At 40.5% G+C, this 18,423-nt stretch overlaps 1 protein-coding gene across 2 annotated transcripts in view; it reads left to right on the plus strand.

Annotated features, from left to right (window-relative positions):
- The window catches only part of PPARD (peroxisome proliferator activated receptor delta), a 283,091-nt gene extending 265,074 nt beyond the window's left edge, over positions 1 to 18,017 (plus strand). For both annotated transcript variants that reach the window (XM_077295485.1, XM_077295486.1), the window contains 2 exons: positions 66 to 516; positions 17,549 to 18,017. In XM_077295485.1, coding sequence (XP_077151600.1) covers positions 66 to 516; positions 17,549 to 17,796 — 699 coding nt within the window. In that variant the 3' untranslated portion in view covers positions 17,797 to 18,017. The remainder of the gene's footprint in view (positions 1 to 65; positions 517 to 17,548) is intronic.
- Positions 18,018 to 18,423: the final 406 nt, after the last annotated feature.

Consider the following 18,423-nt stretch of genomic DNA (forward strand, 5'->3'; position numbering starts at 1 on the left):
TATGTTCAGCAGAAAGCTGTTCAATGACTTAATGCAATATCCACTGCATCATTCTTTTCCCTTAGCCTTTTGTGATATACGACATGGAAACCTTATGGGAGGCAGAAAAAGGAACGGTTTGGGACCAACTGCCAACACAAAACCCACCTGGAACAGAGATTGGAGTTCATGTATTTTACCGATGTCAGTGCACTTCTGTGGAGACTGTTCGAGCACTTACTGACTTTGCCAAGAGCATTCCAGGTTTCAGTACTCTCTACCTCAATGATCAGGTCACATTACTTAAATATGGAGTCCACGAAGCAATATTTTGCATGCTTGCCTCACTCATGAACAAAGATGGGTTACTAGTAGCTGGAGGTCATGGCTTTGTCACTCGTGAATTCTTACGCAGCCTTCGTCTTCCCTTCTGTCACATCATGGAACCCAAGTTCAGCTTTGCCTCTAAGTTTAATGCATTGGAACTTAATGACAGTGACCTGGCGCTCTTTGTGGCTGCTATCATCCTTTGTGGTGGTTAGAGACTTATCAACAATTGTTCATGCCCCTTTTTTATCACTTTAAAACTTTGCCTTATAATGCCTTCTTTACTAACCTTTGCATTGCAAAATAACAATACATAATAATAGCTAAAGTCTATATCTACGTAATCACTGATTAAAAGGTTATTTTGCATATCACATTTTCTACTAACAGTAGTTGCAGTTGTCTCCTGTCTTAAATGTCCCCCTATATTTTCATACATAGACTCAAAATAATATCCATGTTGATAGATATGACTGTAATTCTCTAAAAAATGATTGATGGCTAATATAATTCTATTTTTTGCACTTAGAGGACAAAATCAACCGTACAATAATCAAGCCAACTATGTCTTAGGTCAACCACAGTGATTTATAGTAGTACCTTAGGGATTTTATGATCAATATCTAAATGGCCTAAAAGTAAGCAAAAGTTGACAAGCTACCTACTTCAACTGTCAGGGTACAAAATGTCCAACCTGCCCATATAATTTCTCATCAGCACACATTGTTGCTAGTTGCGTGTAACCAAACTTTGCCATACTTCTATGACTCATGGCCACATGGTTTTGTTTCAAGATCATGTGGTAATTGACCACCACCATTGAGCTTAGTTTTATCTGCATGTTGCGTGTCGCCCTATATGGTCTCCCCTTTACAAACAGAATACTAATGAGATAATAAGCCCAAATACAGAAATACCTGTCTTTAGAGCATAGCATTTTTTAACTTTGGTGACCAGTGACCACTGCTGGTACTTGGCAATCTTTGTCAGTCTCAGATATTGAATGGCGCAGGACTGTGGCTCTGCTTCAACTGGGAGCACAGGTTCCTCATTCTTATGATTGATAGCTACGGGTCTCGTAGCTAGTACCGCCTCCAGACACTTATCACCTATCCTATATATACAGTGGTGTTTAAACGTTTTCCAGCCCTTCAGAATTTTTTATATTTTTCAATAAATTTAACATAAAGCTACAGTATATCTACTTTATCAGATTTTTCACACAAGAGATAAGAAAAAAAATCAAACAAAATAAGGCAAAAAAATTTGACTTATTGTAATTTTTTAAGTGATGAAAATTATACAATCACATATTTGAGTGGCAAACGTATATGAGCCTTTGCTTTATATATATGGTTTGACTATTTAGAATCCGTTATTGCTGCATTAGATATTTTGGATATTCGGTGGTTAGACGTGCATGTCTATAATCCTATAGAAATGTTGTGGAAGGACATGAATCGAGCAGTTCACAAAAGAATTTTAGTCCATTTCTCCCTGCAAAACAGCTTCAACTCTAGTATGTTGGTGTTTTTTCTCCCAAGTCGATATTCACATTGGCTTGGAAGAAAAAATACCAACATACTAGAGCTTAAGCTGTTTTGCGGGGAGAAATGGACTAAAATTCCTTTGTGAACTGTAGATTGACTGTGCACATCAACTTGAGAGAAAAAACACCAACATACCAGAACTGAGGCTGTTTTGCAGGGCGGAATAAACTAAAATTCCTTCATGAACTGTTTGCTTCATGTCCTTCCACAACATTTCTATAGGATTAAGGTCAGGACTTGGTTTGATTTGGCTATTACAAAATTTTAACTTTAATCTTTTTGTAGAGCAACTTGTGTGCTTCGGGTCGTTTTCTTGCTGCATGAAATATGTTCTCATCAGATTCACCTCATGTTATGACAGGGCTAGCGGAACGCACCTAATGAAAGTTTATATTTTATTAGGATAGATGCGTTCGCAGCCCGGGGTCCACTGTGCAGGAGAACCTGCTGCCAGTAAATAGCGGAACAAATAGCAGTGTAAGCCAACTCTGTTACTTCACAGAGCAGCCGTGAACACAAAGCGCTGCGCCCTGTTAGACTCCACAGAGGCACAGGCTAACTGTCTAACAAGAGCAGTCAGTGGTCTTGCACGCACACGAAACTCCTCGCCGGAGGTGCCAGCATTCTATGGGCTTATTTTGGCCAGGTCCCTGAACACACAAGCATACGAACTCCTCGCCGGAGGTGCCAGCATTCTAGGGGCTTATTTCAGCCGGGTCCCTGAACACACACATACAAGACCACACTGGCGCAAAGTACATAAATGAAAGCAATACTAGCGCATGGCCGTGCGGCCATGCGAGCCTTATATAGCTGCAGCAAGTAAAAGACCTTCCCAGAAGGACCAATGAGAAGCTGCCATACCTGAGCATGTGACCCTAAATCTCCACTGAGAGATCTTGCCCTGGGCATGCTCAGTGTGTGCCAAGCAGGACTTATTCCTAGCACCTACAGGACCTTCCTGAAGGACCAATGGCCTTAGCTGCAGCATCTGACCATGTGACCCTCGATCTCCACTGAGAGATCTCACTCAGGGCATGCTCAGAACGAGAAGAGCAGGACTTAGTCCCAAAAGTGTCTGCTCGCCGCTGCCCAGCACTGACTTCAATAGCCGAAGCAGGAGAAGCAGCAGTAACTCTTTGTACAGAGTGGGACTGAGCAAGACGCTGGGACCGACGTCTCTGCTGAGCAGGCTCCACTGCGGCAGGAGAAGAATGGGAGACTGCAGCGGAGATGGCCTGAGACTCCCCCTGTGCAGAGGCGGGAAATCGACCCCTTACACCTCATGAACATAAATCCTGATGTTTTCCTTTTAGAATTTAGATTTTTTTTGTTCTATTAATGATGGCAAGCTGTCCTGGCCCAGATGTAGCAAAACAGGCCTAAACCAAGATACCACTACCACTGTGTTTCACAAGACTGTATGCAGTTTTTATGCTCTAGGGCAGAGGACCCCACCCTGTAGCTTGGGAGCCATATGGGACTGTCCCAAGAGTTATGGCTTTTGCTGTCTGCCATCTTGGTGCATTAGTTTCAGGTCTAGAAAAAGGTATGAAAAGCACATTTCAAAATGGTGAAGCAGATTGGGATGCACATATACTGGTCTTAGGGGTTTAGAGTTAATTTAAGTATGGTACGCTGGAGACAGGATGATACCACATGTGAGAGGAGGTGCTTGAAACTGGATGCGACAGTGTTTGATGGGAGAATACTGAATGGGAGTATTCTGGGAACCCCTGGGTCTTAGTGTACTACTTTGGGGTGATTTTTGCGGGAAAAGCTTTGGCTATCACTATGCCCATAATGGAGGCTTTGGTTGTCACTACCGTGAAGAGGGCGAGAGCTGGATGGGGTTTGCAACCCTCGCTCAGATCTGAATGTGGCTTGCGACTGTCTGTCAGAGTTGAATGGGGCTCTTAAGGTCGGTAAGATTGGGGACCACTGCTTTAAAGCATTATTTTCCCTTTTCCAAACATGACACTTGTTATTGAAACCAAAAAGCTCTATATTTGTCTTTTCCATCCACAAAAAATTGTATCAATTCAATAGCCTTCTTGCTTGTCCTGGTGATCCTTAACAAACTGCAGATGTGCATCAATTTCTTCTAGAAGGTCAGAGGCTTTCTTATTGCAATACTGTTTGAGTCCACCTGCAGAAAGATTCTAATGTAAGAGAAGCTTTTAGGCCTTAAGAAATCATTTTTGGTTCCTTTGATATCACAGGAATATTACAAAGCTGGCTCTTAGAGTGATCTTTGTTGGTCAACCACTCCTGGGCAGGTTAAAAGTGGTCTTGAATTCCTTCCAATTGTACATATCCTGTTTGGACTCCAACAATCCAAACTGAAACTCTTTAGAAATGGATTTTTAACTTTTTCCAGCCTGATGAGCATCTACACCTCTTCCACAAAGATCCGTATCACTGCGTTGAGAAACACGTGATGGTGTCTCCGCGGTGTTGGATGTTTTGATCTCCCCGAGGTCATTCACCCTTATGTTTACCTCTTCCACAAAGGAGATTTCTGAGAGCTCTGGGCAGCACAGTGGCTCAGTGGTTAGCATTGCAGCGCTGGCGTCCTTGGTTCAAATCCCACCAAGGACAACATCTGCAAGGAGTTTGTATGTTCTCCTCGTGTTTGGGTTTCCTCTGGTTTCCATTCACTGATTGCTATTGATTGAGACCTTCGCAATTGTGCTGATTTAAAAACAAAGTATATTAGAAAGTCACATCCTTTTTGTTATACAATATGTCCAGAATACACAGTGAAACTGAACCCATCACTGTTACCACTTTGTCATAAATGACACTGGAGAGATCCCACAGATCCCACAACTGCCACCAGTTGCTAAGGGAATACAAAAGTGTTGCCTCCAATCGTCAGGTCAATTACGCAATTGTCTGATGAACGATGAATGAGACTGTGGCTGCTTCCACTTCTAGGCTGGTTAATGGGGAAATCACAGTAAGCATATGGTATATACACCTTCAATTTGAACGCATGGAAAATACAGTTATATGAAAAAGTTTGGGCACCCCTATTAATCTTAAGCTTAATGTTTTATAAAAATAGTTTTTTTTGCAACAGCTATTTCAGTTTCATATATCTAATAACTGTTGGACACAGTAATGTTTCTGCCTTGAAATGAGGTTTATTGTACTAACAGAAAATGTGCAATCTGCATTCAAACAAAATTTGACAGGTGCATAAGTATGGGCACCTCACCAGAAAAGTGACATTAATATTTAGTAGATCCTCCTTTTGCAAAAATAACAGCCTCTAGTCGCTTCCTGTAGCTTTTAATGAGTTCCTGGATCCTGGATGACGGTATTTTTGACCATTCCTCTTTACAAAACAATTCCAGTTCAGTTAAGTTTGATGGTCGCCAAGCATGGACAGCCCTCTTCAAATGATCCCACAGATGTTCAATTATATTCAGGTCTGGGGACTGGGATGGCCATTCCAGAACGGTGTAATTGTTCCTCTGCATGAATGCCTGAGTTGATTTGGAGCGGTGTTTTGGATCATTGTCTTGCTGAAAGATCCATCCCCTGCGTAACTTCAACTTTGTCACTGATTCATGAACATTATTGTCAAGAATCTGCTGATACTGAGAGGAATCCATGCGTCCCTCAACTTTAACAAGATTCCCGGTGCTGGCATTGGCCACACAGCCCCAAAGCATGATGGAACCTCCACCGAATTTTACTGTGGGTAGCAAGTGTTTTTCTTGGAATGCTGTTTTTTTTGCCGCCATGCATAACGCCTTTTTGTATGACCAAACAACTCAATCTTGGTTTCATCAGTCCACAGGACCTTCTTCCAAAAAGAAATTGGCTTCTCCAAATGTGCTTTTGCATACCTCAGCCGACTCTGTTTGTGGCGTGCTTGCAGAAACGGCTTCTTTTGCATCACTCTCCCATACAGCTTCTCCTTGTGCAAAGTGCGTTGTATAGTTGACCGATGCACAGTGACACCATCTGCAGCAAGTTGATGCTGCAGCTCTCTGGAGGTGGTCTGAGGATTGTCCTTGACTGATCTCACCATTCTTCTTCTCTGCCTTTCTGATGTTTTTCTTGGCCTGCCACTTCTGGCCTTAACAAGAACTGTACCTGTGTTCTTCCATTTCCTTACTATGTTCCTCACAGTGGAAAGTGACAGGTTAAATCTCTGAGACAGCTAGGAACATCATGATAATTAAACATGTGGTCCCCTTTTGTTTTCCCAAGTGGTGGGTTGGATATAGCAAAAAGTAATCTTTATATATAATATATAACCTAAAAAAAGACAGTTGGAGTTCTTCTTAAAACAAATTATAATTTTTATTGAAATATTATAATACAAATTACAACAGCATACACAGAATATAAAAAGAGTCCCTAGCGTTATGCAAACCAAAATAGTAATATATGTATACTTCTAGGGACTGCATTGGGGTCTTTCCCTGATCTTACCTCTTTTTATATTGTGTGTATACTGTTGTAATTTGTGTTATGATATTTGAATAAAAATATATGTAAAGAGCATGTAACAGGGTTAGCTGTACATCCAATACTGGGTGGAAATCTGTTTGGGAAACCAATCAAAACACTATAGTGAGTATAAATCACAGGGAATATATATTCCTTGAATCATTAGTACCCATTGTGTTTATTAGTTTACCCAACAGGCTAGATGGAATCACTAAAACGGTGTGAAGTTGGAAATCATACAGTACAAAATCAGTATACTTCAATGTGGGCTAATCTGATTAGTGTCATGTGTGAATATCCATACATTCACTGTGCCACACCCCACATTAATTTCACATTAGTAAAACATCAAGACAGCTTACCCATGGTATATTACTGCTGCAGGTACCAGGGAAGGAGCCCTTGTGACGTGCCTTTTGCGCTAGCTTTCTTCACAACAAGGTCTTATTATGAATCACTAATGTGATTTAACTTGGGGTGTGTTTATATGGAATATATCTTTATTTTGCTATTTTCCTATTATCTTCATTTATTCTATGTTCACTCCCCATCTAAGAAGCACAGGGAATATAATATGCACCTGTTAATAAGGAATATGCATTCATTATTACCTACATATATTCCATGTTCATTCCCCACCTAACAAGTACGAGGAATATACAGGTGCCTCTCACTAAATTAGAATATCATCAAAAAGTAAATTTATTTCAGTTCTTCAATACAAAAAGTGAAACTCGTATATTATATAGAGTCACTACAAACAGAGTGATCTATTTCAAGTGTTTATTTATGTTAATGTTGCTGATTATGGCTTACAGCTTATGAAAACCCAAAAGTCATTATCTCAGTAAATTAGAATACTTTATGACGTCAGCTTGAAAAATTATTTTAAAATCCGAAATGTTGGCCTACTGAAATGTATGTTCAGTAAATGCAGTCAATATTTGGTTGGGGCTTCTTTTGCATCAATTACTGCATCAATGCGGTGTGGCATGGAAGCGATCAGCCTGTAGCACTGCTGAGGTTACATAGTTACATAGTTATTAAGGTTGAAGGAAGACTTTAAGTCCATCTAGTTCAACCCATAGCCTAACCTAACATGCCCTAACATGTTGATCCAAGGGAAGGCAAAAAAACACCATGTGGTAAGAGTAAGCTCCACCATGGGGAAAAAAATTCCTTCCCGACCCCACATACGGCAATCAGACTAGTTCCCTGGATCAACGCCTTATCAAGGAATCTAATATGTATACCCTGTAACATTATACTTTTCCAGAAAGGTATCCAGTCCCCTCTTAAATTTAAGCATTGAGTCACTCATTACAACATCATACGGCAGAGAGTTCCATAGTCTCACTGCTCTTACAGTAAAGAATCTGCATCTGTTATTATGCTTAAACCTTTTTTCCTCCAGACGTAGAGGATGCCCCCTTGTCCCTGTCACCGGTCTATGATTAAAAAGATCATCAGAAAGGTCTTTGTACTGTCCCCTCATATATTTATACATTAACATAAGATCACCCCTTAGCCTTCATTTTTCCAAACTAAATAGCCCCAAGTGTAATAACCTATCTTGGTATTGCAGACCCCCCAGTCCTCTAATAACCTTGGTCGCTCTTCTCTGCACCCGCTCTAGTTCAGCTATGTCTTTCTTATACACCGGAGACCAGAACTGTGCACAGTATTCTAAGTGTGGTCGCACCAGTGACTTGTATAGAGGTAAAATTATGTTCTCATGAGCATCTATGCCTCTTTTAATGCATCCCATTATTTTATTTGCCTTTGTAGCAGCTGCCTGACACTGGCCACTGAATATGAGTTTGTCATCCACCCATACACCCAGGTCTTTTTCATTGACGGTTTTGCCCAGAGTTTTAGAATTAAGCACATAGTTATACATCTTATTACTTCTACCCAAGTGCATGACCTTACATTTATCCCCATTAAAGCTCATTTGCCATTTATCAGCCCAAGCTTCTAGTTTGCATAAATCATCCTGTAATATAAAATTGTCCTCCCCTGTATTGATTACCCTGCAGAGTTTAGTGTCATCTGCAAATATTGAAATTCTACTCTGAATGCCCCCTACAAGGTCATTAATAAATATGAGGTGTTAAGAAAGGCCAGGTTGCTTTGATAGCAGCCTTCAGCTCGTCTGCATTGTTGGGTCTGGTGTCTCTCCTCTTCCTCTTGACAATACCCTATACAGGTCCTTCTCAAAAAATTAGCATATAGTGTTAAATTTCATTATTTACCATAATGTAATGATTACAATTAAACTTTCATATATTATAGATTCCTTATCCACCAACTGAAATTTGTCAGGTCTTTTATTGTTTTAATACTGATGATTTTGGCATACAACTCCTGATAACCCAAAAAACCTGTCTCAATAAATTAGCATATTTCACCCGTCCAATCAAATAAAAGTGTTTTTAATAACAAACAAAAAAACCATCAAATAATAATGTTCAGTTATGCACTCAATACTTGGTGGGGAATCCTTTGGCAGAAATGACTGCTTCAATGCGGCGTGGCATGGAGGCAATCAGCCTGTGACACTGCTGAGATGTTATGGAGGCCCAGGATGCTTCAATAGCGGCCTTAAGCTCATCCAGAGTGTTGGGTCTTGCGTCTCTCAACTTTCTCTTCACAATATCCCACAGATTCTCTATGGGGTTCAGGTCAGGAGAGTTGGCAGGCCAATTGAGCACAGTAATACCATGGTCAGTAAACCATTTACCAGTGGTTTTGGCACTGTGAGCAGGTGCCAGGTCGTGCTGAAAAATGAAATCTTCATCTCCATAAAGCATTTCAGCCGATGGAAGCATGAAGTGCTCCAAAATCTCCTGATAGCTAGCTGCATTGACCCTGCCCTTGATGAAACACAGTGGACCAACACCAGCAGCTGACATGGCACCCCACACCATCACTGACTGTGGGTACTTGACACTGGACTTCAGGCATTTTGGCATTTCCTTCTCCCCAGTCTTCCTCCAGACTCTGGCACCTTGATTTCCGAATGACATGCAAAATTTGCTTTCATCAGAAAAAAGTACTTGGGACCACTTAGCAACAGTCCAGTGCTGCTTCTCTGTAGCCCAGGTCAGGCGCTTCTGCCTCTGTTTATGGTTCAAAAGTGGCTTTACCTGGGGAATGCGGCACCTGTAGCCCATTTCCTGCACACGCCTGTGCACAGTGGCTCTGGATGTTTCCACACCAGACTCAGTCCACTGCTTCCTCAGGTTCCCCAAGGTCTGGAATCGGTCCTTCTCCACAATCTTCCTCAGGGTCCGGTCACCTCTTCTCGTTGTACAGCGTTTTCTGCCACATTGTTTCCTTCCAACAGACTTACCATTGAGGTGCCTTGATACAGCACTCTGGGAACAGCCTATTTGTTGAGAAATTTCTTTCTGGGTCTTACCCTCTTGCTTGAGGGTGTCAATGATGGCCTTCTTGACATCTGTCAGGTCGCTAGTCTTACCCATGATGGGGGTTTTGAGTAATGAACCAGGCAGGGAGTTTTTAAAAGCCTCAGGTATCTTTTGCATGTGTTTAGAGTTAATTAGTTGATTCAGAAGATTAGGGTAATAGGTCATTTAGAGAACCTTTTCTTGATATGCTAATTTATTGAGACAGGTTTTTTGGGTTATCAGGAGTTGTATGCCAAAATCATCAGTATTAAAACAATAAAAGACCTGACAAATTTCAGTTGGTGGATAATGAATCTATAATATATGAAAGTTTAATTGTAATCATTACATTATGGTAAATAATGAAATTTAACCCTATATGCTAATTTTTTGAGAAGGACCTGTAGATATGGGGTTAAGGTCAGGCGAGTTTGCTGGCCAATCAAGCACAGTGATACTGTTGTTTTTAAACCAGGCATTGGTACTTTTGGCAGTGTGGACAGGTGGGATGACCTGCTGGAGAATGAAATTTTCATCTCCAAAAAGCTTGTCAGCAGAGGGAAGCATGAGGTGCTCTAAAATTTCCTGGTAGATGGTTCCGCTGACTTTGTTCTTGATAAAACACAATGGACCTACGCCAGCAGATGACATGGCTCCCCAAACCATCACTGATTGTGGAAACTTCACACTAGACCTCAAGCAGCTTGGATTATGTGCCTCTCCACTTTTCCTCCAGATTCTGGGACCTTGATTTCCAAATGAAATGCAAAATTTACTTTAATCTGAAAACAACACCTTGGACCACTGAGCAACAGTCCAGTTCTGTTTCTCCTTGTCCCAGGTAAGACGCTTCTGGTATTGTCTATTGGTCATGAGTTGCTTGACACAAGGAATGCGACACTTGTAGCCCATGTCCTGTATATGTCTGTGTGTGGTGGCTCTTGAAGCAGTGACTCCAGCAGCAGTCCACTCTTTGTGAATCTCCCCCAAATTTTTTAATGGACTTTTCTTAACAATCCTTTTTCTATCACACTTTTTACTTCCATGCAACTTTCCATTAATATAATTGGATACAGTACTCTGTGAACAGCCAGCTTCTTTACCAATGACCTTTTGTGGCTTACCCTCCTTGTGGAGTGTGTCAATGACCGCCTTCTGGACAAGTCAGTAGTCTTCCCCATGATTGTGGAGCCTATTGAAACAGACTAAGAGACCTTTTTAAATGCATAGTAAGCCTTTGCAGGTGTTTTTTTGTTAATTATTCTAATGTACTGAGATAATGATTTTTGGCTTTTCATTGGATGCAAGCCATAATCATCAACATTAACCCTTTCAAGACCTTGCCCTTTTCCGTTTTTGCGTTCTCGTTTTTCACTCCCCTCCTTCCCAGAGCCATAACATTTTTATTTTTCCGTCAATATGGCCATGTGAGGGCTTGTTTTTTTGCAGGAGAAGTTGCAGTTTTGAACCACATCATTGGTTTTAGCATGTCATGTACTAGAAAAAGGGAAAAAAATTCCAAGTGCGGTGAAATTGCAAAAAAAGTGCAATCCCACACTTGTTTTTTGTTTGGCTTTTTTGCTAGGTTCACTAAATGCTAAAACTGACCTGCCATTTTGATTCTCCAGGTCATTATGAGTTCATAGACACCAAACATGTCTAGGTTACGTTTTATCTAAGTGGTAAAAAAAAAAATTGCGCAATTTTCCAATGCCCGTAGTGTCTCCATTTTTCTTGATCTGGGGTCACGTGAGGGCTTGTTTTTTGCGTGCCGAGCTGACATTTTTAATGATACCATTTTGGTGCAGATACGTTCTTTAAATCGCCCATTATCGCATTTTAATGCAATCTCGGGACGACCAAAAAACTGTAATTCTGGCGTTTAGAATTTTTTTCTCACTATGCTGTTTAGCTATCAGGTTAATGCTTTTTTTATTGATAGATCGGGCGATTCTGAGTGCGGCGATACCAAATATGTGTAGGTTTGATTTTTTTTTTATTGTTTTATTTTGAATGGGGCGAAAGGGGGGTGATTTAAACTTTTATATATATATATATATTTTTTTTATATTTTTTTAACTTTTTTTTTTACTTTTGCCATGCTTCAATAGCCTCCATGAGAGGCTAGAAGCTGGCATAGCCTGATCGGCTCTGCTATCATCATCAGAACACTTCTATGTAGCTGAACTACAGGTTTGCTATGAGCGACGACCACAGGGTGGTGCTCACAGCAAGCTGGCATCAGCAACCATAGAGGTCTCAAGGAGACCTCTGGTTGCTATGCCGATGCATCGCTGACCCCCGATCATGTGATGGGGTCGGCGATGCGCTCATTTCCGGCCCGATGGCCGGAAGCACCTGTTAAATGCCGCTGTCAGCGTTTGACAGGGGCATTTAACTAGTTAATAGCGGCGGGTGGATCGTGATTACACCCATCGCTATTGCGGGCACATGTCAGCTGTTCAAAACAGCTGACATGTCCCAGCTTTGATGCAGGCTCACCGCCGCAGCCCGCATCAAAGCGGGGGAACCGGCCTCCGCAGTAATAATACGGCAGAGGTCGGTAAAGCACTTGAAATAGATCACTATGTTTTGTAATGACTCCTTATAATATATAAGTTTCACTTTTTCCATTGAAGAATTGAAATAAATTACCTTTTTGATGATAATCTAATTTAGTGAGAAGCACTTGTAATGTACACCTGTGGGGGCCAGATGAGATGCTCAACTTCATTAGAATGTTCCTCGTGCCATGCTTTAATGATTCTAGCTGTATGAATTGGTGCATTATCATCCTGAAAGATGGCATTCCCCTCCGGGAACAGTGCTTGAACCATTGGATGCACTTGGTCGCCCAAAATGCCTAAATAATCTCGGCTGTTAATTCTTCCATGAAGGGATATCATTGGCCCGGCGGATCTCCACGAAATAGCACCCCAGATCATCACAGAACCTCCACTATGTTTTACGGTTGGGAGAAGGCAATCTGGATGGAATGCTTCTTTCGGCTGTCTCCAAACGTACACTCGGCCGGAGGTCGGAAATAGGGTAAACGATGATTCGTCTGAGAATATCACATGTTTCCACTGCTCGAGGGACCAATTCTGGAGGTTTCTACACCACTCTAAATGCTTGGAAACATTTGTCATTGAGAGCAGCAGTTTTCTAATTGCAGCTCTTCCGTGGAATCCAGATTTGTGCAGCTCCTGACGAACAGTTTTTGTGGAAACTGGGTTCTGTAGGTGTTCATTGAGCTCAGCAGTGATTTTCAGAGCTGTGATCTTGCGATCCTCTCTCACAATTCGCTTTAGAGTTCGACAGTCTCAGTCAACTTTAAATTTCGGCCGGACCTGTGCTTTGCTGCGGACGTTTTTCCTTCTCTTTCAAACGCAGTAATTACTTTGGAGACAGTGCCTCTTGACACGCCAAGCATTCGGGCACTTTCTGTTACACTAGCGCCTGCCATACGAGCACCAACAATTTGGCCTCTTTGAAAATCCGAGAGGTCTGCCATTGGTATCAGGTTCTCATCAATGTTCTTACAATTCTGCAAAACAAACAGTTATTTTACATACACATATTACATAACGCAAATAATCAACTACAAAACGTTACCATATGTCACGGTTTGCATGTTTATAACATGTTCGAAGATTATGATGCCAAAACGTTAGGTGTTTCCATTATTTGGTCCAACCCCTGTATATCCCATGTTCTTCCCGTACCTAAGAAGCATAGGGAATATTTTATACACCTGTTTATATGTGATATGTGTTAATTCTCTTGTAGTTTAGAAATATTCTATGTTCATTCCCTACCTATCAAGCACAGGACATACAATATACAGCTATTTATCCTTTCTCTAGTGTTAGCTTTCTGTTACTCTTTCTTATGTTAACGGGTCGGTTTTGACCCGTGTCTTAAATCACCCCTAGGATACCCTAAAAACAGTTATTTATGATCCAATTTGTTTCTTACCTCTTAGTTACCTAGTTAGGGTTTCTCATCCATGGAAGGATTGATTTTAATATTTTTGTTGTGGCCCCCTGGGCCTTTCATTTGAGAGCATACCTTTCATTTTCAATATAAAAATATTGTCAAATGAACCTCAAGAGAATAATATAAAATTAAAAAAGTTTGTTATATTACCTGACTATTACTGAAGGTTTTTAGAACACATTTCTTAAATGTAAAAAAAAATATACATATATATATTTTATATTATTAACTCTAGTAACATCTATGGTGTTACGGGTCAATTTTGACCCATATCTAACTACTTTATGAAAAAGGCAAAAAAAAAAATATATTTTTTTATAGAACTTTAATACAAATAAAAGATGAAAATTATATTAACATTAATAGCAATAATAATAAAAAGTAGCTTTTCTAGGTCAAACAAACAAACAAACAACAATCAATCAAGCAAATCAAATCAACAGAAATCAAGTACTAGTTTTTAGATGCATTAGTATTTAGATGCATGTTTGGCAAAAAGTGACACTTTTTGTGTGTTCTTTGCAGAGGTATTTTTTTGCAGGCGAAGCACGATGTGTTTGTCTTTCTGTCCTTATTGCTAGGGCAGACCTGACACCTCTTTCTTTTAGAATGAGGTGGTCTCACTGGGGTTGTGGCTGTTGTGGTTAATGTTGAGACAGGGCTGGTTGAGGAGGATGCTGGTGATGATGCTCTTTGTGTTGCTGTGGGTGTGGACGAAGCACTTGTTGAGCTCTGGAGTTGTCGGACCAAGGCTGCAGCGGCTGGGTCTCGGGGCACTCGTTCCCTTTGGTCAATGTGCGCCTTGACAAGGGATATTCCTAGTTCCTCAAGAAACATCCTCCACTTGTTTTTTTTCTTTGAATTCCATCCTTGGTGAATGTGGGTCCACAACACAAATGAATTGCATGCTGACACATCAAGGATGTTGTAAAATACAACCATTGGCCATCTCCTAGTCATTCGCTGGCAAGTGTAGGTGGCAGTCAGCTTGTCCAGGTTGTCCACTCCTCCTTTGTTTTTGTTATAGTCCAGGATGATTCTGGGCTTTTTGTCACTTCCTGATGACACAGCTGCATCTTTGTGAAGTGTGGACATCAGTACCACATTCCGTCGTTTTTTGGGGCAGTATGAAACAGCAGTGGTGGTGTCTGTAAAAACAAACTTTGAGGAAAGTGGAGCTCTGTCCTTCATCTGCAACAATTCAGCAGGCAGCTCAGGTTTGTTTTTTTTCACTGTGCCCACCATGGTGATTTTCCTCCTGAGAAGTTCTTGTCCAAGGTCATAGCTGGTAAAAAAAATTGTCACAAGTAATGTTGTGACCCTGCAGTCCAGTAGTCATATCGAGGACTACACGTTTTCCTTGGTTTTTTAAGGGATGCCGCTTGCAGACTTGCCTGTGTAAATCTGTAGATTCCATGCATGGCTAGTTTTTGAATCACAGGCTGCCCAGATTTTTATGCTGTATTTGCCTGGCTTACTTGGCATGTATTGCCGGAAGGGGCATTTTCAACGGAAAGGGAGAGAACATTCGTCTGCTGTCACCTCTGGCCCTGGGTTGAACATCAGTGGAAGGAGCTGCACCCATTTCTCCCAAACATCCCTGATGGGAGCAAGTTTGTCAGATTTTGTTCTGGTGTCTCTGTTGTCAAATCTGAGGACTCTTGATATCATTTGAAACTTTTGAAGTGACATTGTTGCCTGGAAAATATTCCTGCCTGTCGATGCATCCCAGAGACTATCAGTGGCCTCATTGCAGGATTTGTACACTCCAGCAAGGAGAAGAACACCAATGTAGGCATCCAGGACATCATCATGAAGGTCATTCCACATGTTGCCGTGGACTTTTTTTCCTTCAAAGTTTGTCATAGCAATAATGACTTTTTTTTATTGACAATGGCATAAACAGATCAAAACATGTCTTGATGTCACTTACTCTTGTCACAGCAAACCTTGTGATCCCAGGGGTCATTTTTATGACATTTACAGCATCTGCCCTGCCATGTACATCTGGAGGTACTGAGCTCCAACTGATCTTGCTACTTTTGGATTTGAATCTTTCAGCGGGAGCAGCTTCAGCACCAGTGACCTCCTCATCAGAATGATCAGAACTGTCTGTGTCTTCCGGTTGATACTCCACATCATCTTCCTCCTCAGAAACCTGTTCATCTGTATCAGTTTGCTGCTGTGTGTCCTCTGATTCATTATCATCTAAGATATAATCCAGAATTTGGCTTACATCAAATCTTCTCCTCATTGTTGCATGTGTAAACTGGAGATGTATACTCTGCAAAGTACCAATTCTAAGCTGATTTGGCCATACATGCCTGGACATGTCCCTAACTCAAGTTGTTGGAGGTAGAGCTGGCTGTGGGCTGTTGGTTTATATTGTGTTTATGAGTTCAGTTTTGGGACTTATTATTGTTTTTTTACTCTTATATTAGACCTGGGTTGAAATTGACCCCAACAACACAAATGTTATAATTTTAATAAGAGCATTTTACAATTTAGTAAAATAGTTTTATTTTATTGTATTTTGTTTTAAAATAAGTTCCTGAAAAAGTCAAAAAGTCTTGATGCAATAAACAAATGTATGTAGAATTTGTATGCATTTAAAACCTAAAACGGGTCGGTCACGACCCTAACACTGAAATATGTGTTCTTTCCCAAAAAATTGGGTGAAAATTTGGTTGCATCTTATAATCCGAATGTAGCTTATCAATGTGGGGAGGCGGCTGCTGTGAAATGGAGTCCCAGGAGGCAGGGTCGCTGCTGCAAGAAGCTGGCAGCGGCAGCATGAGCGAGGCAATACTACGGGCCCTGGATTTGGGGGAGGAGGTGTTCAGCTCCCGTGATCTCAATTTGTGTATGCAGCACTTCCATCATCCATTTTCCCAAATTAATTAGTGAAATGAATGGGAAGTTTGGGGAGTCCTGACATTTTCTGAAGGCCCTCCACAGCCTCGCACCGCCAAACAGCCCCGACAAAGGCCCACAGCATCGACCCACACCTGCCGCCAGCTTTCTGCAGCAGCGACCATGCCTCCAGGGACACCGCTCCACCAAAGCCCCCCTGGTAAGCTACAGTAAAAGCGGACTATAACATGCAACACCATTTTATTGAAAAAAAAATTTTTCTGTTCCTCCCCAAAATTTGGGGGGCTTCTTATACTTCTGTTCGTATTATAATTCGCAATATACAATTATATGTTCATTCTTTTTATTTATTTTATTTTTGTCATTCTTTTTAGTACGTCCCATCAAATATGCATATAATCCACACATGGTTGTGTCAGTAAAGTGTAACCAAAAATACAGGAAGTATTGAAAGCAAACTAGCTTTATTTATAACATTACATAACAATAAGAGACAAAAAAAACAGAGCATCAAAAACACTATTAACAATGTATATTAAAAAAAGCACTAAAAAACTCAATGAAAAAACAAATGTACGGTAACCTAATTTACATAATATGTGCAAAAATGGTGCAGAGAATCTGCAACATCAAAAACTCACCAAAAGCTCATTGTGGGAAGGTAGCCTAAGGGTGAACTATTTCTTGTGAAAAGTGTTTAGTAGTCATCTGAGTGCTGGTGATGGCCCTTATATAAAATCCTTTCTTCTCCCAATGATTTATTACAAAATATAGGTTACACTACCATCTATTCTATTAATCTAATTGACATAGCAGCTATGCTTATTTTACTAATATCTGCATTATTTACTTTTCCTCTCTTTATTGTTTTTTTATTTTTATTTACTTATTTTTTACAAGAAGTCTTAATAATTTGTTTTCGATATTTGCATCTAGACCGCCCAGGCCTCATGAGCCCATCCCAAGTAGAAGACATCCAAGAAAGAATTCTAAGTGCTCTCAGGCGTCATCTTGAGACCTCTCACCCAGCTGCTCCGTTTCTTTTTCCAAAACTCTTACACAAGATGGCTGATCTGCGTCAACTGGTGACTGAGCATGCAGAGCTTGTACAGAGTATAAAACGTACTGAATCCAGTGCATCACTGCATCCTCTGCTACAGGAGATCTATAGAGATATGTACTGATCAAAAAAATTCATATAATACTAGCATGCATTTATTGTGTCCTCATTTATCAGAACTTTTAGTATAAGGATATATTTGCACTTAAGTTTGATAATGCCCAGGTAAAATAGTGTTCAGCATTCATGAACATCTCATATTTCAGAATGCAAATCATATATAATCTTTTTTTAATCATTATAAACTGTATACTTCAAATTCTTTAATTAAATGTAAAAATGCTTCCCAAATAGTAATGATTATAATTTCCAAGGGCATTTAATTTAGGAAGGTTATCCTCATATAGAGAGGTAAGTTTAACTACACTCCTCAACATTGAATTTGAAAGAGTAAGAAGAAAAAGTAATTGAACGATGAAATCTCAAGATTGATAGACATGTTAAATGTTAATAACATGACAATTATGAAAAATGGAAATAACATTTTCAAAGTATCTCAATTTATTAAATATTGCTGCATGCAGAAATACATGCATTTACATACCTCGGCATGCTATCGAAGGGGTTAAGGGATGTTCAGTCTAACTGAATACTATTTGGTATGCAAACCATCAAGCTCTACTGCTGGCAGCTGCCTGTGCAATCACTGATCAATCATGTGCTGAATGGGAGACAATTCCGGAGATGCTTC

The sequence above is a fragment of the Ranitomeya variabilis genome, chromosome 3 (genome assembly GCF_051348905.1).
Source record: "Ranitomeya variabilis isolate aRanVar5 chromosome 3, aRanVar5.hap1, whole genome shotgun sequence".
Classification (NCBI taxonomy): Eukaryota; Metazoa; Chordata; class Amphibia; order Anura; family Dendrobatidae; genus Ranitomeya; species Ranitomeya variabilis.